The sequence below is a fragment of the Canis lupus genome, chromosome 38 (assembly GCF_048164855.1).
Source record: "Canis lupus baileyi chromosome 38, mCanLup2.hap1, whole genome shotgun sequence".
NCBI lineage: Eukaryota > Metazoa > Chordata > Mammalia > Carnivora > Canidae > Canis > Canis lupus.
The window spans coordinates 6,073,278-6,097,377 of NC_132875.1; the positions used below are offsets into that span (position 1 = coordinate 6,073,278).

General features: G+C 50.0%; 1 protein-coding gene across 9 annotated transcripts in view; it reads right to left on the reverse strand.

Moving 5' to 3' along the window:
• Positions 1 to 2,368: 2,368 nt before the first annotated feature.
• RXRG (retinoid X receptor gamma) overlaps positions 2,369 to 24,100 on the reverse strand; it is a 46,411-nt gene continuing 24,679 nt past the window's right edge. For 6 of the 9 annotated variants that reach the window (XM_072814931.1, XM_072814928.1, XM_072814933.1 and 3 more), the window contains 8 exons: positions 21,545 to 21,689; positions 18,983 to 19,162; positions 12,638 to 12,798; positions 12,369 to 12,498; positions 11,137 to 11,269; positions 9,828 to 9,919; positions 8,198 to 8,303; positions 3,450 to 3,929 (listed from right to left, as the gene is read on the reverse strand). In XM_072814931.1, the coding sequence (XP_072671032.1) occupies positions 3,782 to 3,929; positions 8,198 to 8,303; positions 9,828 to 9,919; positions 11,137 to 11,269; positions 12,369 to 12,498; positions 12,638 to 12,798; positions 18,983 to 19,162; positions 21,545 to 21,689 (1,095 nt within the window). In that variant the 3' untranslated portion in view covers positions 3,450 to 3,781. Of the gene's footprint in view, positions 3,206 to 3,449; positions 3,930 to 8,197; positions 8,304 to 9,827; positions 9,920 to 11,136; positions 11,270 to 12,368; positions 12,499 to 12,637; positions 12,799 to 18,982; positions 19,163 to 21,544; positions 21,690 to 24,100 lie in introns of those variants that run through there. The other 3 variants (XM_072814929.1, XM_072814937.1, XM_072814936.1) reach the window with 2 other exon arrangements.

Sequence of the window (24,100 nt, forward strand, 5' to 3'; positions counted from 1 at the left end):
CCTGTAGCTGCTGCGCAGGGGCCCAGGCACACAGATGGGCCACCTGCGCTAACTCCGCGGGGGCGGCCCGGGGCTGAGGGCCGGATACCCAGAGATGGCAAAGCCAAGGTGGTGCCTGCCCGGGGCCCCAGTTTGGACTCGCACAGCTGGTACTGGGAAGCGCTGAAAGTCAGCGGGACGCACACAGGGAAAGGCGTTCTCTCCTCTATGGGATCTCCAGAGCTTGCCCGTTGGCAGACGGCGCCTCATGCAAAGCTCAGAACATCTCATTTTTGAGGCTAAGAGCCCCAGTCCCCAATCCAAACATCGACCTCACATCGAATTCCAAGCCCCGTCCAGTCTGGGGCTGCTTGCTGGCCCCAGGACGGTGCTTTCACCCCTCCTCCACCTTCTTTCCCCTTTTTTTGGGTCTTCCTCTCCTCTCCCCACCAGGGACTTGGGGCCTCGGGGGAAGATAGGGAGAAGGGAAAGTCCTTAAGACCTGTCGATGCCTCCCGTGTGGCGAGTACCTGCTGGACGCCTCTCTCTGGGGGCTCCCGGTGAGTTCTTGGGAAGCCCCATGGGGAACCTCACAGCTTCACAGTCACCAGGTGTGGGTACTGCTTGCTCCATTGACTCATGTGCAAGACAATACCCTCCTGTTTGACCCCTTAGACACTGCCCACAACAGTGTCTACCCCCCTGTTCCTGCGGGGGCCCCCTTGCCTTGGCAGGTCAATGTCTTGAGCTTGGTACCTGCAGGATATTCTAAGCACGACTACCTTCGAGAGTATTAACTGGGCTCACCCCCTTTCCTGTGGGTCCAGTGTCAGTGAGTAGATCCCACAGGCCTGCCCCCCCCCCCCGCAAGTACCCCTTATTCTTAGGAACTTCCTTTCTAGGAAGATTCCAGAATCTTCTAGGAATACTAGCTCAAGATGAAATATAAGGTAAACGTTACTGAATCAATTCTTCTACCTTAATAAGTTCGTGTGGGCATGTCTAGTAGTTCCTCTAGAACTCGAGGAGCCTCCTGGCCTCGCCTTGGGGCTTTAGCCAAAATGCTAAAATAACGGGAAATCCCATTTGATTTTCTGTTCCATTAGTGACACCTGATAGCAGAGTTTCTCAGTCTCCGCACTGCTGACATTTGGGCCAGACACTTCTTTGTTGTAGGGGGCTGGCCGGTGCCCTGGAGACGTTTAGCAGCATCTCTGGCCTCTCCTGGCTGGATCTCCCCAGTTGTGACAGTCTCTTCAGACATCACAAAACCTTCCTCGGGGGGCGGGCAGAGCAAAATCGCCCGCTGGCGACCATCACTGCTTAACAGACAGGAGGAAGTCACTGAAAGTTTTTGAGCAATGAAGGGACGTAAAATTATAATTAAATGCCATTTGGTTGGTTGGGTCCACCGGATGGTATGAACGGGAGTGGTCAAGGCCAAGAAATGTCAACTGCACCAATGACATCTTTTTGGTCATCCCTGGTGGTGAACAAAGAGGCGGTCTCGCGGATGTCCACACAGACCATCCCGGGAAGGTAGGGGACGATGCCACCAAGGCGGTTAAGCGTGTAAGGAGGGAGGGGGCTGCCACGTGGGGAGCTGAGGAGCGAAGGCGTGAAGGGGTCAGGCGTCGGGTGGGAGCTTATCCCTGGAGACTAGGACTTCCCTTTCAGAAGAGGAATCTTGGAGAAAGATTTGGATGGAGAATGGTGTGACTGGAGTTCATTGAGAGCCCACCACGCGCTGTGTCTGTCTCAGGTCACCCCGTTTGGTTTCCTCGACAAGCCCTATGACCAGGCATCACGGTCAGCCCCAGTGTGCGGACTCAACCACGAGGGGCTGGGAGGCTAAGCCTGCGTCTCAGAGAGAGCACAGGTGGAAACCTGGGGGTGACTGGCGGGGGGCCTGGCAGCTTCCTGGGGTCGCGGTGATCCTCACAGCTCTGCACCGTCAGCACCGTGGGGGGCTGGGGGGCCGGGGGCCTTATTCCCTTTGTACTAAGGAACACACCGACCTGAAGGAAGGTGTTAACCAAAACCAGGAACCAGAGCTTTGTGATTCCTTATGTAGGAGCAGGTGGGGCGATCCTGACCGGGCTGTGGAATAGGATGTGCGAGTGGTCCCCTCAAACACCCGAGACGGAGTTGGACCTACACTCGCACCCTTCAGAAGAAAGTCAATCGAAAGCTTTGCCCACCTCCCCCACCAGGTAATGTGATAGAAGCTTCCACGCGTTAGCTTCCGTATAAAATCCTCGCGAGAATCCCAGGGCAAGTAGTATAATTGTCCCATTTCATAGATGAGCCAGTTGAGGCTTGATGAGATTTAAGTCCGTCACGAATTGGCACAGTCGGGCCCCAAACCACCACATCTCAAGCTCTCACATGGGGCTTTATGTGTCTTTTTATCTTTTTATCCTTATCAGGTGTGTATTGTTTTGTTTTGTTTTTTTTTTTGAGGATTTTGTTTATTTATTTATTTGAGAGAAAGAGTGAGAAGCAAGAGAGATCACAGACGGAGAGCGAGAAGCAGACTCACCACTGAGGACAGAGCCCGATGCGGGGCTCGATCCTGGGACCCCGGGATCATGACCTGAGCCGAAGGCAGGTGCTTAACCGACAGAGCCGCCCAGGTGCCCCTATCAGGTGTGTATAATCACGGACATTTACAAATAAGGGAAGAAAAGGAGCCACAGAGGCCGAGCAACCTGCCCCCTAACACAGGACTATCGGCCATGGGCAGTTGTTCATGTCGTACACGGACAACGCTAGGGGGTGTCATGTAAATCATAGTACAGATTCGTGTATCCATTAAGTCCTAGTCCTGCAGAGGGCAGGACGGTGACTCGAAGAGGATGGACCAGCCACGCATGTGCGTGTAACTGTCGCATCACATGTAGTCTCGGCCCTCAAGGCACTCGCTGTCCAGCAGACAGTGGGGCTCGGGGACGACTGGGAAACCACAGGCTAGATGCTGCGAGAGGCTTTCTCTTTCTCTTCCAGGAACAGGCTACGTAGAGTCAGATAATGATGGAAAACAAATCAGGTGCCCTCTGGTCTTTTTTGTTCACGTGGCTGGTGAACAACAGGACATTCCTTCCTTTTGTCACCACCTCCCATCCACTCCCAGGATCCAAGAATCTTCTTCCGCCCAGAGAGCATCTTCTCTTGGCCTGATGCTCAGAGGCTCCCCACCAGGACAAGGCTGTTAGTGCTCGTGATTCTTAGGAGGGAGAAAACAGAAACAAGAAACCACGCTGACTCTGAAAGACAACGTTTCTTCCCAATCTCGCCGCCGCCAGCGGCTGCCCCGGGGCAAAGCTGGCTGTGCCCAGTTTAGACTCGGGGTGCCCAACAGTGGGGTTGACTATTTCAGGGCCGCAGCCCCATTCCCCACCCGACAGCTTTCCTCCCCCGGCTGACAAAGCCTCCCCAAAGCACAATAACACACCCCGGGCTCCAAGCAGTGCCAACATCATATATATTATTTTATTATTCGCTCGTTTGCTTTCCATGGCAAGTGAAAAAATAATTTAAACCAATTATATGTACAGAGGCTTGGTTAGCGTTTCCAAGAACTTCCAGAAAGATCCCCAGCCCCTCAGATGGCCAAGAAGGGTTTCCTTTCACATCTATACAAAACTCCACCTATAAAAGTCGCGCATGTAGAAAGGTTTCTTTATTGTAAGCATCACGTGTGCGGAACAGGAAGGGGTGGGGGGAGGAACGTGTGCGGGGTGGGGGTCACACACACCTGCCCAGGGGTGGTCCCGGGTGGGGCGGCTGCGGCCGGGGGCGGTCAGGTGATCTGCAGCGGGGTCTCCAACATCTCCATGAGGAAGGTGTCGATGGGCGTGTCTCCGATGAGCTTGAAGAAGAAGAGGTGCTCCAGGCACTTGAGGCCGATGGAGCGCAGGGCCGGGAGGCGCAGCAGCAGCTTGGCGAACCTGCGGGAGGCCCGACGGGCGTTAGCGGCCGCTGCCACCCGGCACCTGCCGTGGGTCCCCGCCCTGCAAGGGGAGACTGAGGCAGCCCGGCGTGCTGGGGTCCCGGGAGGCCATGGCTCGTAGCTCCCGGGCAGGCCGCGGGCTGCCTGGGTGGCAGGGTCTCGGGCCACGCGTGTGTGCGTTGTACCCCCACACGTGTGCATTCACACCCACACATTCTCTCCTGTGCACGCCTGCCACACCTCACCACTGTCACATGCACACACAACCATACACACGTGGCCTGACACACATGCACACATACGCACACCCACACGTTCTCACATGGGTGTGTACACATGCACACGCCCCCACCACTGTCACACACACACACCCATATACACACCCATACACATGTGCCTGACACACACACACATGCACACCCACACATTCTCACATGGGTGTGTACACATGCACACACTCCCCACCACTATCACACATGCACACACACCCATACACACATGCCTGACATCACACATACACACACCCACACGTTCTCACATGGGTGTTTACACATGCACATGTACCCCACCACTGTCTCACATGCACATATTCAGACATGTGCATCCTTATACACATCCATAGACACCTCCCTCACACGTGTCACACATGTTAAAATATATACTCATATAGACGCTCACACGTACCCTCACTGCTGCCACACATGGGTGCACACACGCTGACACTCTTGCACACCCTCACAAACATGAGCTTGTGCACATACACGTACACCTATATACACTCACACATCCTCCTACACTCTCGCACACCCTCACACAGGCACACACACACACATGTGCACGCCTGCACTCCTACACACTCTTGTATAATTAAGGATGCTGGCTATGAGGTTCACCACAGGGAGAGAGGCCAGGGTGTGAAGAACTAGTCTCACATCTGCACACCCTTCCCAGGCCCCTCAATCTGCCGAGTTTTCCATCCTGCTTCATGGGGTCCTTCTTCACCTCTCAAAATCCTTTTTGTCAACAAAGCCCAGTTTGAATGTTATTAACAGTAACTGCAAATCAGTAGGTCAGAATTTCCAGTTAAAGGACAACGACCGAGACCATACTAGCCACTCCGGCCTTAATCAGAGCCTCCGGTGAGGCTGGGTCTTCACTGAGGGCCACAACATTATTTCATGAGTGAGTTTCCAGTTGGAATTTTAATACTCCTTGAAATTGTGTATGTTTCTATAATCGTGCCACATGAAGGCTTAAGGACCTGGGGCAACATAAGAAAGACTCACAGCAGCACCCAAGAAGGTAGGCATTACTGCTTTCCATGGAAAAATCAAGGGTCTGCACCAAGGCCCACAGAGCCCCTCAGAAAGCGCTGACTGTGAGGTCTCTGAGCGCATCTGCGGGATGTCACCCAGCAGGAGAGGCGGTGAGATGTGAACGCTGAGCTCCTGGGCCTGACTGCATTTTAGGGAATTAGGTGAAGGGAACGGCTTCTCTGTAAAGTACAAAGCTGGGCTGAGCTGTAGCTCTGAACATTTTTGGCTCTAAAAATGCCAAAGTCTGGCAACACATACAGCGCGGACTCCACGAGGACACCGCTGTCCTTGCTGACTGCCCTTGATTTAGGCACGGAGATGAGGACGGTGGAAGCAAACACGCCCGTGGAGAGCCACGGGCCTGGGGAGGGCGCCGCACCCATCCTCAGGCACGGGCGGCAGCCAGGGCCACCAAGCACCTGCCTGCAGCCAGGGTCACGGAGCACCTGCCTGCCCCAGAGACAATGTGCGTGCAGGCTCCCATCCTCCTGGATTTTCATCTCTGCTTTCAGGATGGAGAAAGTAGGACTGGGCCCCTGCAAAGTGTACTTCTGAAGAGTCTCCATGGAGTGGCAGCATGCCGCCACTCAGAGCACGGCCCTGACCCCGTGGGGCCAGGATCCATCCACTGGGTTCTGCCAAGTGGAGGCGGCCAGCAGTCGGCACACTCACCTACCTGGCTGGGCCAACTGACGTCCCTGATGCACCTGCTCAGCCTCAGGGTGGTCGCCCTCCGTCCAGACTGTGCTGGATGCACCCAAGGGACATGCGGAGTGCCCAGCCTCGACACCCCCTCCCTGCGCTCCCCGATTCCGCCCCAGACCAGCCAGCAGGTGGGTAGCCCAGGCCCCTGGCGGTCGCGTTCCTAGGAAAGGGGGCACGTTCCAAAGTTCGGAAAGTAATACTTGCTGGAAACGACCTAAATGTTCCACAGGATCATGGCTAAATACATGAGGTTACATCCAGCCTGTGAAATATCACAAAATCATGGAAAATGAGAATTTCGCACTTTTCAGTATCTGAAAAGTGCCTAAAATGGCTAAGAGGGGAAAATAACACGCCAAACTGTATGATTCCCTATCCGTAAATATGCACTTCTATGTACACGTGCATCGATACACAAGGATCCTGGGGGGAAAAATATATATCCCCCAAATTTCTGATTAATTTATTACCTGCTTTATTTCTTAAATACTTGCCTTATCTCCCACAGAGGCATACTCTGCTTTTATAATAAGGAAGAAAACTGGTTTAGCTTTTCTTCTAAGAGATTAAATAATAGGACCTAGAGCCAATTTCAAAGGAAAGGGTGAGTATGAGCCTTCTTATTCCTAAGGCCCTGCACGCAATATGTGCCCAAGACACCACGCTTGATGCTGCCTCATGCTGGGAGACTCCATAGAAATCACCCAATCCAGGGCTTTCAGTCAGCTCCCGCCGGCCAGGGGTCCTATTGCAAGGATAGGGGCGACTGCCAGGGGTCCACCAAAATCCACTCTCCCCTTCTTCCTTGGCAGACAGTTGCCCCCATTCTCCAGAATCTTCTGTGGCTCGTGGGGCCACGTTGACTAAGGTTCGGCCAACGGCAGTGAGGGGACAGGGGATCCTTTCCAGGCCCAGGTCTGCCCCGGGAGCCTCACCTCTGTTCTCCTGCGCCTCTTTCCCCTCCCATCAAGATGCAAAACAAGATGTGGCTCTGGGACGGGTGGGGCCCCCAGATGGAAGGAGCGGATCCCTGAGGCATGACACGGAAGTCAGCCAGCCAGTCAGCCAGCCCTCTCAACGGGCTGCCCACCCAGGCCTGACATGTAGGCAAGAAACACATTTCCGTCGTGATCAACTACGGACTCCGGGGAGGTCTGCTACCCCAGCTTGGGCTCCCGACCACTCAAGGCCTGCGTGTGCTTCGTACTGAAGGCCGGAAACCCACCCACTTGGCGTTAAATTAAAAACGCCAACAAATAACGGAGCTCAGCCTCTTCGGGCCAATTGATACATGCTGGCTTAGGATCCAGGAAAAAAAAAAAAACACAGCTTAAAGGGAAATTAGACCTCACAGAGGAATGAAAGCCATCAGTGAGAATTCAGAGCATATAATATTAACCCTAAAAAACAAAACTAATGCCTTTAAGGCAGTTCTGTCAGTTTCATTTTCGAATTTCTAGGAGATTTGAGGATCACATTCTCTCTATTTAACTGGAGTCAGCAGAGGAGGAGAACTTTTGTTTAGCTGTGCTTTGGGGGAAGCATTTGAGACAAGTTTTTTGGTTGGCTTTTTCTTTTCTTTCTTTCTTTTCTTTTTTTTTTTTTTTTTTTTTTGCGACTCGGGAATACTTAAACTGGTTGATGGCCTCGGAGACCTTCTGACCACTGTCCTCCTCTTTAGACAAGGAGCCCAAAGCCAGAGCCAGCACCTTGCCAGATGCCACACAGATGACCTCAGGGGACAGCAGTCACATCTCACATCTCCTGGCCACCGCGGTCTGTGCCTCATAGCGCAGGGGCTTCGGTGGGGGCAGCGCACAACGCTTGGCTGCCAGCCTGGAAAGCACAAGCTCTTTGAAACCAGCCAGACCTGAGCTCACATCTCAGCCCCGCTGCACACCAGGTCCGCGACCTCGGGCCAGCGCCTTACCCCTTCTGAGCATCAGCACCTCGTTAGAAACTGGAGGTAACGAGACCCACGTTCATCTGTTCACTTGCTTGTCTGTTCAACGTCTCAAGCTGTGTGCTACGTGCCAGGCACTGCTCTAGGCTCTGACACCAGAGTGCGGAGCGCTGAGCAAGATAAGACCTCGGGTTTCAAGGAGCTAATGGGTTCGCAGCCCTCAGCTTGTTATAAAGACTAAACAACCCGTGAAACATCTAGACAGTGCCTGCTGCACACTGCCAGGTATTCAGGGTGAGCAGCAATCACTGATGCCATTAGATTCTTCTAGCACTCCCTCACCTGCCAGGTTGTTCTGGATACTTCTGCTTGGTGTAGGCCTCAAGGGTGGCGTAAACCTTCTCTCGCAGGGTCTCCACCTCCGAGGGGTTGGACAGCCCCTTGGCATCTGGAAAAGATGACTGAGTTAGCCTCGGGTGGCACACGTCAGGTGGACACCCTTCCATAGGGGCTGTCCCCATCCACTCAGGCCTCACCCCAAGAGTTACGAGGGACACGCTGGATGGGGAACCACAGTGAAAGAAACAAAGTGGGGGGTCCTCTGTGCCCCCCGGCTCTCTGCTCTATGCCCAGTCTACCCAACAGACTCTTGGAACAAAGGCTTAAAACCCTGTTAATAGGGGCACCTGGGTGGCTTAGGAGTTGAGCATCTGCCTTCAGCTCAGAGCCTGATCCTGGGGTCCTGAGATCGAGTCCCATTACCTACAGGGAGCCCACTTCTCCCTTTGCCTGTGTCTCTCCCTCTCTCTCTGTGTGTGTCTCTCATGAATAAATAAAATCCTTTAAAAGTTTTTTTAAAAACCCCGTTAAAAAATTAAAAAAATAAAAACCCTGTTAATACCCAAACACACCCACTACTGACTCCAAGGAGGAGTTTTATTTTATCCGATCATTCCAGAAATATCACACTGACACATTTACTGAGTGCCTACTATGTGCTAAGCATGGACTGAACGACGAGATGGGGTTCAAAAACCAGATCCTCTCACGTGCTGCCTCAACTAACTAACCACCTGATTCATGAGATGAAACTGGGCATGAATTACCACATAATTCTGAACAGTCATCTTTCTTGACCCACAGCAGCATTTGACGAAGATGATCACTTCCTCTTTCCTGAAATGTGTTTCTTCCCTGGGCCTCGAGGACACCACTCTTCTGCTTCTCTCCCTGCCCCCTCATTGCCCTGCCTCAGGCTTCTCCGCTGGCTCTTCCTTTTCTCCCCAACCCCTACACGAGGGTGCACCCAGTGCCTGGTCCTGAGCCCCCTTTTCTGCCCAAGCTTAACTGACTCCCCATGTGAGTTCACACCTGTCTCTGAGCCTCATGTGCCAGGTAGAGGCTGACAGCTCTCACACACACATCTCTGGTCCTGACTTGCCCTCTGAACCCCAGACATATAAACAAGACCTTCCCAACAGGCTACTCTTGGATGTCTACCATCCACCTGAGATTTGAAGGCACAAGACAAAGTCCTGATTCCTACCCACCCACCCTTAGGACCCCCATCTCAGCAAACTAAACTCCATTTTCCCAATCACTTAGGAAAATGAAACAAAACCCCTGAGAATTACATTTAATACCTCTCTTTCACAATCTCTAATCTGTCAGCAAACCCCATTGGCTTTGCTAAAAACTATACGCAGAGCCTGACCACTTTTTTACCACCTCCTTCACCATGATCCTAGGCCACTATCCTCTCTCACCTCCCACGTGCCCCCAAATATGCACACTCCATTCAAGATGCTTTCAGGATGGCTCTAGGAATAGAAACCATGAAGAATCGACTTCCCACCCTCACCAAGGATGGGTTCCTCAGCCCTGCCTTGTCTGTCTCAGCTGAGCTAGAGGACCAGAGGACATCAGAGCTCGGAGGCCGAGCCCAGAGGAGGGCAAACCACTGCATAGTCACCTGGGTTAAACAGCACAATGGCTCGCAGGCACCCCAGCTCCGACTTGTCCATCTGCATGTCTTTCATTTTGGAGACCAGCTCAGTCAGGACTCTGTTCACAGGAAACAATGAGAAGTGATGAGAAAACCACGAGTACCAGGCCAAGGGCTGATAAAATGAAGGCAACCCACCCCATTTTCCAGACCATGCATCAGGGACTAGGGGCAGAGAGATGAATAGGACGCAGTCCCTGATCTCAAGGAACTCACAGCTTAATTGAAGAAACAGACATGGAAACAGACAGGTGGCAACACAAAGCCAGTAACTGCCAGGAACAAAGTCCAAGGGAACACCCGGGAGGAAGCAGGGGGTGGGCTGGACGCTCTGGCAGGGAGGGCTGGAAAGACAGCCTAGAGGATCTGGACATTTAAGAGGCAACGCAGGGTGAGGGTGTGGCATGTCTGGAGGAAGACAGCAGACAGCAGCATCCAGACATGAGGGAGAAATCCCCAGGGACCATGAAGAGGGTTGAATCAACCAAAGACCATGCTGGCCTCTGTGTGGAACGTGTTGTGGCAAAGGGCAGGAAAGAGTAGAGGCATCTCGGGTGGACGTGCACGTGGCCTGGAAGACCATTTTCCATGGATGTGGAAGGGGGCCACAGGGCCCTGGCACAGGACAGACAGGCTATTTTCAACCCTAGCCACCTCTTCACCAGTTCTCCATCCCTATGTCTCAAGCCACTCACCTCTACTCATTTCATTCATCTCTTTAAGGCATATGCCTTCATTCTCCTTTCACATCACTTAAGGCAGAGAGGCCCAGATGTTGGCTCCTGCTGCTGCCTGGCCCGGGGGCGGAGGGGGGGAGGGCTGCTCCTGCTGCAGCCCTTCCCCAGAGATTCTGCTACAGAGTCCAGCAAAAACTTCAGCTCGTCGTTCCCGACTCCTAAAGTCAGATCCTGGCTGCTTGTCCTCATCCCGGCCCCTAAGCAGCTCCAGCTCCCCACCCCAAAACCTCTCAGGTAACGTCAATGATCCAGTCTCTCCTTTGGAGACCCGCAGAGATAGCAGGTTCTCCCTCCTGCCCAGCAGCTATGCTGGCCCCTGACGGCCTCCATCTCATCATTTCAAACCTTCTCATAATCCACCTGTCATTCTCCAGGTTTCTGTTCTCATGTGTTTCATGGTCTCTGCTTCTTGCCCCGTGCGGCTGTTGGGGTGGTACATCCTGCATCCCCCCACCACCCCCAGATCCCCACACCCACATGAGCACATGTAGACACACACACACACACACACACGAGCACTGGAAGCAGAGGAGAGCCACCTGTCAAAGATGGAGCCAACCCCAGCGCTGTGGGCACTGCTCCGGTGGACGTGTAAACCCGTGGCCAGAAGAATGCCATCCTGGACAGAGACCGAGCGGTGGGAGAAGGAGGCAATTAGCAATTCATTCCACCCTGCAGGGATAAGAAGGAGGCCTTGAGGGACAACCGACCACGTTCTTGCTTTACGGATGATCATCCGCAGCATATATCCTGACCCCCCTCCCAGCCCCCATGTAACAAAAGCAGAACCAGAAATCCACGGAGCTTGGAAAACCAGCTCCAGACAACACAGCCAATTAGTGAAGAGTCAGGGTCCCTTGACTCACAGCTCTGCATGTCCCCCACCGTCTCCCCAGTGGTGGTGGGGGGGATGCAGGATGGACCACCCCAACAGCCGCACGGGGCAAGAATCCCCAGTGCAGCTCAGAATGGCAGCTTGGGGATGAGGACTCTTGTTTCCCCCCAATCAACAAATATGGACTGAACATTTAATGGGTAATAGTCAATATGTTGGGTGCCGTGGTGGATGAAGCGAGCATACCCTGTACCTCCGCTCCCCAGGACATGACAACCCAGCTTTATTTCTTTGGTGTTGTCTCCCAGCACCAAGGACAGCACATGAGGGACTGCTCATCATCTAACAGGGATGAGACAAGGACCTGGCTCCCAATGCTCAGCCAATCTTCAAGGAAATTTCCCTGCTGGCCCAGTGACAAAGAGGATGTGCATGCAAACTGCACGGTGTACCAGAAACAGAAGCCCAGAGAGAAGACAGCACACAGACTTTAACGTAGGAAGGGTCCCTGAATAAACAAACTTGAGCAAAAAAATCTTTGGCTTGTCTTATCTCACCCGTGAAATGGGAATACCTCTATTTTCCAACAGTATAATAATAACGAGGCACTGCCTCGGACTGTCCTCAATGAAACTGTCTCTGAAAATTAAACGCAAATTATAAAACCATGGTAAAATTTGCACGGGAAGTGAGTCTCATCCTCCATTAACAACATTTCATTTGGGAATCAAAGTTTTGGAGGAGGGCCACCCAAGTTTAAGAGCCCATAATTCATCTGAAAAGAATAACTCTGGATGGGGTTATCCGTCAACACGGCACACAGCTTGGGTGGGTTAGAGCTTCTTCAGGTGACTTGTTTTAGGATCCCAAGGGTAGTTCCAAAATGGCAGCCCAAGTGGTTGTCCTAAGAAAAAAACAAACCCCGATGTCCTTTACCTGCCCGGAGCAGGATGACCTGGTCCTCCAAGGTGAGGTCAGAGAAGTGGGGAATGCGCTTGGCCCATTCAACAAGAGTGAAGAGCTGCTTATCAGCAGCATGGCATATGTTGGTGACAGGGTCATTTGTCTAAAAAAAAAAGAAAAAAAGAAAAAACCCAAAGTACCCTGAGGGGTGGATTCCAGGATTCCAGGACTTGAATACACCCCTTTCCTGTCTCCAGTACCCCCAAGATGTGGGAGGTGGATGGACGCCTAAGACCACATACCGAGTTCTCCAAGTTCATATCACCATAGGATTCTGTCTTTGGCTCAACAGCAAGCTCCGCTTCTAGAATCCTCTCCACAGGCATATCTTCATGGCCACTGTTGGCACAGTCTGCCTCACTCTCGGCCCGCTCCCGGCTCCTCTGCCTTTCTTCTTGCACAGCTGGCCCACGGGGAAAAAACACACAGACGTTACCACATGCCCAGGACAATGGCAGGAAAGCAAGTTACCTACCGGGGCTTCCGTGGCCTCATCTGCAAAATGGGCATCCTCATGGTCCCATGTCAAGAGATGTTGTGATGGTGACAGATGACACGGAGCAAGCAAGGTGATTTGCTTATGCGTGTGCACGACTGTGGGTTTTATAGCCCGTATCCTTTCTAGTTCATGATGGTGACGGGTCTAAGAAGTTTGCATTTCAGATTTTAATAACCTCTGATGCTCCCCTCTCTCTGGATGAGCCACTTCCTCCCCAGTCCCCCGAGGACAGTCTCCTGCGTTTTACCCCCAGCTGCTCCCTCCAATAAACTGTGGGCAAGCAATGGTTAAGTAGCGAGAGCATTGCTTTGAAAACTCTGTCAGATCCTATGCATCACGCTTGGCATTCACGTCCCATTAGGTCTGCCCCTAATGCACCAGCCTGAACACAGCATCACCTGATCCGACTTGTCAGGGAAGATCTTCGGGGAGCCAGGAGGGTATTTAGTAAGTGAAGAGGTGGAAATGGAATGTCACCTAGATGACATTTCAGAACCAGCAGCTGATTTGGGGGGTGGGGAAGGGTACACGGGCAAAGGTGTGGGCTAGAATGATCTCTGCCTCCCCATACTCAGGGTGTTTCACCAAAGTTCACTGTAACCCTCAGAACCCTAAGGGGCTGCACACGAGCATGTCAGGTAGATCCTCTTCCCAATTCTGTCCTCTTCGTTGACACACGTTCTCTGTTGGGTCAGTCTCCATAATCCACAAAGCTGTGGTTTCCATCTTCCTATTCCCAGCATGAAGGAGCAAAATTCAATGTTGGTATACTTTTTTTGTTTTAAATCCCAAGATTCAAGAAAATTATCCCCTAAGCAGGTGGCTAATCTGGAACTCAGTGACAGCTCCTCAGCCAGCAACCTCGACCTCTCAGCTTCTCTCCTTTCCTCCCCTGGGGCCCACCCCCAAAGTCACCTCCTACTCTCTGAGGGCATCACGAGGCACCAAGGCTGCAGAATGAGCTGGAACCAGATGCTGGGCATCCAGTTTGTCATGCAAGTGACGTCAGTGACCTGTCAGGGTAGGTCAGAGGAGGGTATGACAGCAAAAACACAACTCGTACCTCAAAGTCTCCAGTAGAGAAGTGCCAAGACGCCTTGAGATGCAAATGATATTCAGTGGTCAGGATGAAGGGAGGGAGGGAGAGAGCAAGGGTAGGAAAGAAGGAGGGAGACATGGAAAAGAGAATAAAGCAGGGCAGTGACAGAAGGAAGACAGAAGGGAGAGAGCATGAAATTAGGAAAGAGGACAGCAAAAGTCATGTACTTGGGACTCCAAGAAGTCTTTTTCAGAATGTGCTGTACCAGGTCCTAGCCAAAGAACATGGGACATAGGACTCAGCCCACCCAGCCTCCATCTCCCTACTGTATACTGGGGAGCATCATACTCGAGTGAGGTTGTTTTGGGAACATTAAATGAAATAATTATAAAAAAGCTCCCCCAAAGATAGGAAGTTCCCCTTCTCTTTGGCCCTGTTTGTGCTCTTGGTCTTCTCTCAGGTCCTCTCCTCAGCTCCCCTGGGACCTTTTCCTCCCTCGTCCTTCCTCTGTCCACTCTGTTGGCCTTCATCGACTGACAGCATTACAGACACCGCCATGGGTATTTGCATCAGCAGTGACTGGTTAAAGTCGAGTGCTCCTTGTATTAACTATTTTAAGGTAGGTGAAGAGGCTTCTGTTTTTGTCTTGATTTTAAAAGATGGGGAAAAGCAAATGAAGTTAAGTCTCCTCTGTGGTCCTCAGTTGATTTCTTCTGCCGATTTGTGCCATGGAAGGAGGATAACCTTCAAGCTTCAAAGAAAATAACCTTGGCTTCTGGGAATTAGATTCTAATTCCAATCTTGCCGTTAATCGAGTGATCCTTTGCTATTCCCCTCTCCGTGTCATAAATCTTAGTGTCATAGAACAGGAGTCATATATATATATATATATATATATCTGTTGCTGGGGGAAATCTTCCATGTGGCAGACATTCTGAGCTACCACTACTACATACATTCGGGATATATCCAGGGGATGTTGGGTGATCTAAAATAACACCAAACTCCCGCCTTCCGAAAGAATTTTATCCATTAGTCCAACATACATTTATCGTATGTGCACTATAATAGCCACAATTTTTTTGGAGTTTTTTTTTCCCTCTGGGTCAGGAATTATGCTCAACACTTTACATAGATTATGTTTCATCGAATCCCCACAATAACCTTATCTCTCAAGTACTATGAACCACAGAGTAGGTATGTAACCTACCTACCATAGGTCACAGAGCTAAGAAAACATGGAGCCAACATGTAGACCTGAGCGGACAGCCTTCTAAGCCCACCCCTCAGCCCTCTGTACTGTCTCCCAGGCTCTGGGCTGGTTGTACCGATCAAGACCACATGGGGCTCAAGAGGGATATCATATGTTATCCAGGAACTGCCTTAAATATAGTCCATTATCTAACCCTCCAAACTCTAGTATATGACAAGAAATCATGGCAATATATTTCCCCAAGACCCCTGAGGGTTATTTGGTAACCTGGAAGTCAGAGGGTCATGGTCCTGTATCAGCTCTGCCATTAGCTCACTAGGTAAGCTTAGGCAGGTCCTGAGGCTCTCAGAACTTTTGTTTCTTCTTTTAGGAAATGACTGTGTTGAATCAGAGAAGAGCAAATGTCCTTTCCAGCTTCACCATTATGTGTCCTGAAAAGGCTACGGGTCCTGGCCCCTGGCTCTTGGTAGATACATTTCTGAGCCCATCCCCACGACATCCTTTCCTCTCTCCAGACAGAAGTGTCAATTCAATAGTTTCTCTCAGTTAACTGTGAGACAGTTAATGTGTCTATTCAATAGTTTGACACTAGTGTCAATAGAATTGACACTATTCAATAAGTGTCAATTCAATAGTTTCTCTCAGTTAACTGTGCCAGAATTTTGTTATTCTTGTCCTCAAGGCAGTGTCCACTCTGAGCCCCTGATTCTGTAAATCGTGGGCAGTAATGATCGTGGTGAAGGAAAGACTGCTGAGCAGCTTTCTGAAAGGAGCCCTTCCTATAGTGAGACCAGGAACAGATTCGCTCCTTTGCCTTCTTTTTGTCGGGGTAAATAGCACCAATTTCTTTGGAAATTTTTCCAAAAATTAAGGAAAAATTTTAAAAGGGCCTCTTTCCCCTCTTAACTTTTACTACACAGCCTTTCATCACCCCCATTTCCCCACATTGTTTTCAAAGAGGCAGAAGCCCAAACTAGGCCTGTATCAGACAATCAGAGCAATGCTGAGTTTAAAGGAAGGTCTGCCCTGGCCCTTAGAATTCACATGTCCCTGTCTGACTTTTTCTTTCATGGAAATAAAGAAAAAAGTCTTTCATGGACTTTTTCTTTCAAGTGTGGAAGAGCCACACTTCCCACCCTTTGACTGTGCACCAACCACTCTGACTGTAATGGAGCTGAGGGCTGTTGGGCGGAGAGACAGCGTGAGCAGTAGACGAGGTCACTTCCCTGATGGAAGCCTCTCCTTGCCTTCAATTCAATCTAATCTGTATAAGGAAGACAATTACTGTTCCAAGTCATCTTGAAACTTATCTCATCTGTCCTGAGAGGCAAAAATGACACCCACATTCAGATTTTGGGGCACCTGGCTGGTTCAGTCGGTTAAGCATCTCCCTTCGGCTCAGGTCATGATCCCGGGGTCCTGGGATGGAGCCCCACATTGGGCTTCTTGCTCAGCGGGGAGTCTGCTTCTCCCTCCCCCTCTGCCTCCTCCCCCAGCTCATGCTTTTTCTCTGTCTCTCCCTCAATAAATAAATAAAATCTTTTTAGAAAGTGGCCCCCTATAGCAATCATGCTCTTGCTGATGGGAGACATTCCTTTGGGGATGTCATTAATTTTATGTTTGACCATCATGGTGGCAGAAGCTATAAGGAGTATCAATTCTATCTTGGTGAATAGAAGACAGTCTCCACCGGCCGATTTTTCACATCACGTGTTCGGATCAATAAGATCATTGACTCCTTAAAAAAAAAAATAAATAAAAAAAAAAGATCATTGACTCCTTGACACCAAGAATGACATGAGCATGAAGCAGGCACTTGGTTAATACTTGGTGACTGAGTGAATTAGTCCTTTTAGGAGCTCCCGCATGAGTAAAACTTTTGATTCCAATAATCGGTTTAAAGCACTCACCCATTCACTCAGCAATTACATATCATGCCTACTGTATGCTAGTCACGGGCAATACAGCAGTAGGGGGACAAAGCAGAAAAAATCCTTGCCTTAGTGGAGACAGGTAGTAAACTAAGTATGTTAGAGAGTGATACACGCTCTGGGAAAGACACCAGGCAATGTCCAGGGGGGCAGATGAATTCTAGATGGTGTAGACAAGCCTTTACTTAGAGGTTGACCATTGAATAAACGTCTGAAGGAAGAGAAGAAGGGAGCCATGCAGGCACCTGGCAAGAGGGCATTCCAGGCAGAGAGACAATAAGTGCAAAGCTCCTGGGGAGGGAGCACCCCTGGTGGCCCAGCAGAGACCAGCAAGGCTGGACCAGAGTGACATGGGACAGTCAGGTTGTGCACAACCATGAAGTCATAACCAGGGTTTTGCCTTTTTTCTGGGTAAGAAAGGAAAGCACTGGAGCATTCTGATGCAGGTAGGGCTTGACCTGACCCACTTGTTCAAAGCCTCTCTGGTTGCTCTGGAGAGTGTAGGGAGGGTTTTAGGAACTTACGTGAATCAATACAGAAGGTAACAGTGGCTTATGCTGGGAGCATGAAAGTCAGGAGACATGGAAAGATTCTGGACATATTTTGAGGGAGAGACAGGATTTCCTCACCCACTAAATGTAGCAGAGGAAAGAAAGGGGAGCCCAAGAGTTTCTCATCCGAGCAACTGAAAAAAATGGCTCTTTCCTAAAATGGGGAAGGCTGTGTGATAAACAGGCTGGGAGGGCAGATGATCGGGAGTCCAGGTTTGGGTCTGCCAACCTGAGATTCCTGTCAGGTAACAAAGGGGGAGCCATCCTCATCCCAGAGCACCCCTGCACCCCGGCAGGAGGGGAGGCTCCAAATAGGCTCTGATCTGGGAAGAAGACCTACTCTGGGCTCATCAGCTCCCTGTGGGACCTTGGAAAACTCACCTCACCGAGCCAGGCCAGTTTCCTCCACTGTACAACAGTGAGCACTATTACATTATTCTGAAGGGCCACCTCCATCTATCTCAGCCATGCTAAGAATGTTCTTTTTTTTTTCCTTCCTGGGAGCATTCTCTCCTAGGAGGGGCTCCAAGAACCTTTTCTACATTGATCCTTTCAGTCAGCCTCCCCTCTCCTCAGAGAAAAGAAGTTCTTGGAGAAGAAAGAGTCACCTGGGACCAACTAAATGCCCTGATCCTATTTTCTGGAGAGAAGTGTCACTTGATCGCTCCGAAGTCTAGTACGATGCACCATTTACACTATGCCCTTGCGTGAGTTCACGAGCTAATTAACTGCCCAGTTCGACTTATTTGTGTTATTTAATGGAAACGCTCTTCGATTCTCTAAATGAACAGAATGAACTTTCAGATTTTCTTTTCCTGCTCTACAACCCAGCTAAGCCACACTGTAGATGGAAAGACATATCTTTAAAACATACGATGATGGTCTCTCCAAATGAGAAGGCTAAGTCTGATTACTGGGAAAGCCGATAATCCCCCCCCAAAGACCACAGATACACCAATATCAGGAGATCTATAGCAGCCCCAGGTTATAAAACCCCAGAGAGATGACTCAAACCAGCAGGCTCCCCCAGTGAGGATGAGAGGCGAGACGTCAGCTCTCCCCAGAAAGCCAATCGAATGATCCATTTATGGGGTGGCCCACCAGGACCCTGAAACCGGCTCTGACACTTGTTGCCTGGCTCTTGGGAGATCCAGGGAGAGGGTCCAGCGTGCTGACCATCACCTGAGCTCCAGGAGAGGACAGGTGAGCACAGAGGAGGGAAGTGCACCTGTTCTCTGCTCCGGGGTACCCACCACTTAGGGCAGGGGCACTCAACCGCACTCCTCGAGAGGTCACGAGGATTTCTACCGTGATTTACAGGCAAACCAGTCTCCCCAAGGGGCCGAGGCCTCACCTTCCCTCTTCATGCCCATCACCAGGCACTTCTGGTAGCGGCAGTACTGGCAGCGGTTCCTCTGGCGCTTGTCAATGAGGCAGTCTTTATTATCGCGACACGTGTACATGAGGTCTTTCCTTATGGTTCTCTTGAAGAACCCTTTGCAGCCTTCACAACTGTACACACCGTAGTGCTTTCCTACTCACAAGAAAAAAAAATGAACACTGCAGAGATTGTCTTCAAGTTTATTCGGATCTTTCATTCACAAGAGCCCCTTGGCTCCCCTCCCCCCAAGGACACTGGCACAGCACCCAGGCACCAGGACGGGCAGCTAAGAGAAACCAGTGGAGGAGGCAGGCTTGGTCACTGGAACCAAACTAAGGCAGAGGAAATATGCCCTTCCTCGTGTCTTCCCTCCAGAAGGCATTCTCTGGAATCACCAGTTCCAGAGCGCATTATTAGAAAAGTCTTGACCCAAGATTCTGTTTACATTTATTTTATTAAGGCAACTCCTGTGTTTAGTTAAGCAAAAGGGTCTGTCTCCATTCAAGACATTAGTGTACATAATAAATAAAAATATTTATGCTTGTTATGTATGATCTAGCAGGAAAAAAAAAAACCTCAGCTTCCCTAATATTTCCCCATAACTGAGGCCCAAGGACATGGGAGCCCCACGGAAAAGCATTCTCCTTCACCATAGACTATGAACAGGAGCCTAAGTTATGGATTTTCTAGATGCTCCTGCCTGCTGGAAAAATAAGTTGGTATACAGTCTTTATAGCCTAATAGGATTTGCAGTCTTACGACATACAGATCTGATGAGGGGTGGTTTTGCCTTATCCAGAATAATCTGTTAGATGTTTCATTGCTTCTATTATGTGTTCCACACAGTTGTCAATGACCCCAGCCAAGGATGGCTCATTTGAGTCAGGAGAGCCACCACACTCACCCGACACTCCTTCTAGGCGGGACCTCTCAAGTCTACACCCCAGGCAACTGTGCCTAATTGATCTGAATGTAGGACTTGAAAAATAGAAGGACGCAGATCATTTGAAATGTATTTACCTCTGATTCTTCGGTGTAACACATGATGTCGTTTAGCTGTAGACCCGACATTACTTTCTACTTTAGTTATACTCAGGCTGATAGAAAAGTGAATTTGAAGAAGTCCTTGAGAACTAGCCAATGTACAAATTTGCATCCCTGGAGCTGCCATGTCAGAGGAAGCTGCCCTAAGATAGAATGAGCACTCGAGATAGCCTGCCTCATGAAGCCAGTCTGTGCCTACTGAGTCGACCACACTAATCCACTGAATGCCCAGCAAGAATAAATACGGGATCTTATCCTAGATGAGAAAATCCCAACACTCTCAGCTCTGAAGTACCTGTCATTGAGAAACGTGGTGCCTCCATGACATTCCCATGACTCTCCCATATTTGAGTGAATCTCTCAGACTTTCAAATAAGTCATAGCAGAGGAAACTCTGCCGGGGTGTGACTGGTCTTCCGTTGCTATGGCAATGGCCAAGTCTGCGTGATTTGGCAACCACTTTTTGAGAGCAAACAAGCATCATCAGCCACATAGCGAAGTAAGTTCCAGGCTCCAGGAACTCTCGACGGAGTGAATTTTGCAGGGCCTTTGGTGACAACAGGAAGATGAGGAATCTTCGGTCTGTCACCATGGACAGTCACAGAAAAGAACCTTCCTCATCTTCTCATTCATCAAAACAGAGATTCACATGCCCTCAAATGTGGTGGGATTGGGGGGTGCCTGGGTGGCTCAGTGGTTGAGCATCTGCCTTTGGCTCAGGGCATGATCCTGGGGTCCCGGGATCGAGTCTCACATCGGGCTCCCTGCATGGAGCCTGCTTCTCCCTCTGCCTGTGTCTCTGCCTCTCTCTCTCTCTCTCTGTCTCTCATGGATAAATAAATATAATCTCTTTTTTTTTTTAAGTGGTGGGTTTGAGAGTGAGGGAGAGGAAGGAGAAGAAATCAAGAAAAAAAATCATTTGGGCAAAAATGGAAGAGGATCAGAGAACATGAAATCTGTGAAAACACATTTATTTCTACCCATAAAAACATGTTAAAAAACCTAGAATGCTGTAGAAAGAAATATGCTAAAATACTAAAGGGTTTATCTTTGTTTGGGACATTATATACAATGTTTTAAGTTTTCTTTTGTGCTTTTCTAGTTCTTTCTACACTGGGACGTATCCTACACAGGAACATCATTTTTAGAATTACAAAAATAAATAATTTTAAAAAGATTTTAAAGAGATCCTGTCTAATTACAAGAGCGTCCCCATCCCACACACACACACACAGTATGTAATGCAGGTGTTTCTGAAATATTTCTGATAAATCCAATCCTTAAAAATGAAATCATACTTTAAATTCATCTAGATTGCAGCCTATGAACCCAGTGACAGCAATTTACCGCCTGGGTGCCACGCTGGACCATCCTAAAAGGCCCTTTTCCTTCCATGGGGTACAAGGTAGTCGGGTGGGCAATCAAACAGGCACCATCTCTGGGTTCACCCTGCTGCACGGGACACCTAATGGCATCTGCTTCCACACGTACCTGAGGACCTATCCCCACAGATTGCACAGATGTGTTTAACCAGAGAGCCAGGGCTGGCTGATGGGTAGTTCATGTTTCCAATCCCAGGAAGCCCTGGCAAGGGCTTGATGTCCTCTGAAATGCTGACACTGTTGACCACATTTAGCTGCAGGAGAAAAAAAAAATCCAATAAAACATGGAGCCAGGGGAGACCCAACGCCCAAGATAGAAGACGACAAGGGTATCCTCACAAGAAAAAAATAATAATAAAGTTCTATTTCAAGAAGTAGTTTCTAAGTACAGAGTATCCAAAACCGCCTGTGGGGGAATAGGAACGTAAGGGAAGAAAAAACAAGTGGCGCAAGGGGACTAAATCATTTCTGGACACCAAACCCTAAATTGAATATCACCAGACATCATCAGAGTGCTCTGCTTGTACTCATTTTACTCATGTGTGTCATTGGTGCTAGAAATCCACCCTTGGCACGCTCAAGACACACTTCGGATGGGTCAGTTATGTGTTTTTAGATTTTGTAGTAAGTACCGTCTATTCCACCGTGCTCCAAGAGGAGCTAGGGCTCTCAGGCAAAAGACTGACTTCAAGAGAGCCGAGCAAAAAAGAATGCAAATCCACCCGTTTAGTCCATCAACAGACACTCACTGAGTGCTCACCCTGAAGGCGCTGTGCCAGGCTCTGGGGGTCAGAGGTGAGGTGTAAAAATGCACTTTCATGAGTTCACAGTAAAGTGGAAGAGAAGGCATGTGTAGGGGTCATCTCAACGAGCCTGCACAAGGTGCTAAACCAGGGACGCCTGGGTGGCTCAGTGGTTGAGCACCTGCGTTCAGCTCAGGTCATGATCCTGGGGTCCCAGGATCGTGTCCCACATCGGGGTCCCCACAGGGAGCCTGCTTCTCCCTCTGCTTGTGTCTCTGCCTCTCTGTGTCTCTCTAATGAATAAACAAAATCCTAAAAAAAAAAAAAAAGTGCTAAACCAAATGCCCAAATCATTGCAGAAGCACCAAAGTGTTGGGTAGAAAGTCCCAGGTCATGGTTTTGAACTCGGCTGTAAGGAACAGACCATCCTCCTGTGAAACTGGGAGATCTGCACAGCCAGGGACTGTCTGCCCTTCTTCCCCGCGTCCCACATGGTCCCAGCACGTGTGGCTGGAGAAATGGATGTGTGTCCCTGTCCTCTGCCCTGCCACAAGGTCACATCGGCTCCTCAGCACCACCGCCTCCAGTCTCCCAGTGCTCAGGGACATTACCCAGAAGCCACTGCTGAGTGGCCTATATTCATCGAAGACACTGTCAACGCCTAAGACGGAGTCGTCCCGTTAGCAGGCACGGTGAGCGCCCACGGGCACAGACCAGCATGCTAGGCAGGCACTGTGAGGAAGATGGAAAACCCAGAAGCTCTCTCCTTCCTCCAGAACGCACACGCTCGCTGAAGAGCTGGGACAGGCACCAGAATTAAGAACACTTACAAGTAATCGCAAAGGTGGTGCGGAGCACCTGAGCCCGTGTTTAAGCGTCCAGCAGGGGCCCCCGGCAAATATCTGGGAGCTTAAAAGGGGTCCCACTGACTTCTGTGTGGTCTATGTGGATTTTGCTTCATACCGTCTCCCCCGGGTGACCGCATGTCTCACACTAAGCCAAAGAAAGGTAGGATTTCTCTATTCAAGGCCTTTGGGACAGAGGGGATGATCAATAAAACATAACCCACAACACAGCCTGAGTTAGGTTCCTTCTAAATTTACCAGCTTTCCAATCCACTAAGCAAATATGTATTGAGCACAGGAGGTGGGCAAGAGGCTCGGGTCAAGTGCAGGAAGGGATGCAGAAAGACAAGACCGCCTGCAGCTCCAGGCTTTGAAGTCAGGGCCACCAAGAATTTTAAAAAATTGATTTGTAGCATGAAAACACACATGAGATGGGGAGAATTCGCTCTCTCTCTCCCCTCCCTCTTCTTATACAAGGCTAAGACAAGACATCTAGAACTTGCCCCCAGTGTTTTGCTTCGTTTTAGTGTCGTACCATGGTTCTCAGCTCCAGATGTCTACCTGGGAGCTTCGGGAAAACACCGATGCCACGGCTCCACACCCAGGAATTTTGAGGGTCTGAGGGCCATCGGTACTGCTATTTCTCTAGGGTTACCAGGCAATGCTAATGTGCAGCGAAGGGCTAAGATTCGCCAGTTTGGCAGGAAAAACAGCGCTTTGGAGTCCCACGGAGCTGGGATTGACTCCCAGTCTGCCCTGATGGGCTACATGGCTTCAGAGAAGTTACTTAGCTTCCTCCACCCTGTTTCCTTATCTGTAAAATGTGCCTAGTAAGGCCTAGGTTACAGAGTCACTGGCGGGATTAGATCACGTAACACCGAAAAATCCCTATCGCGGTGCCCGATACATAGTAGGGACTCTATGGCTGCTGGCTCTTATCATTCCAATAAAATCTGGTTAATCAAGACAAGAATTTTTTGAGTCTTTCTTATAAGCCCACATTCTACTCTGTGCTAGGAAATCTTTTTTTTTTTTAAGATTTTTAATTTTTTTATTCATGAGAGACAGAGAGAGGCA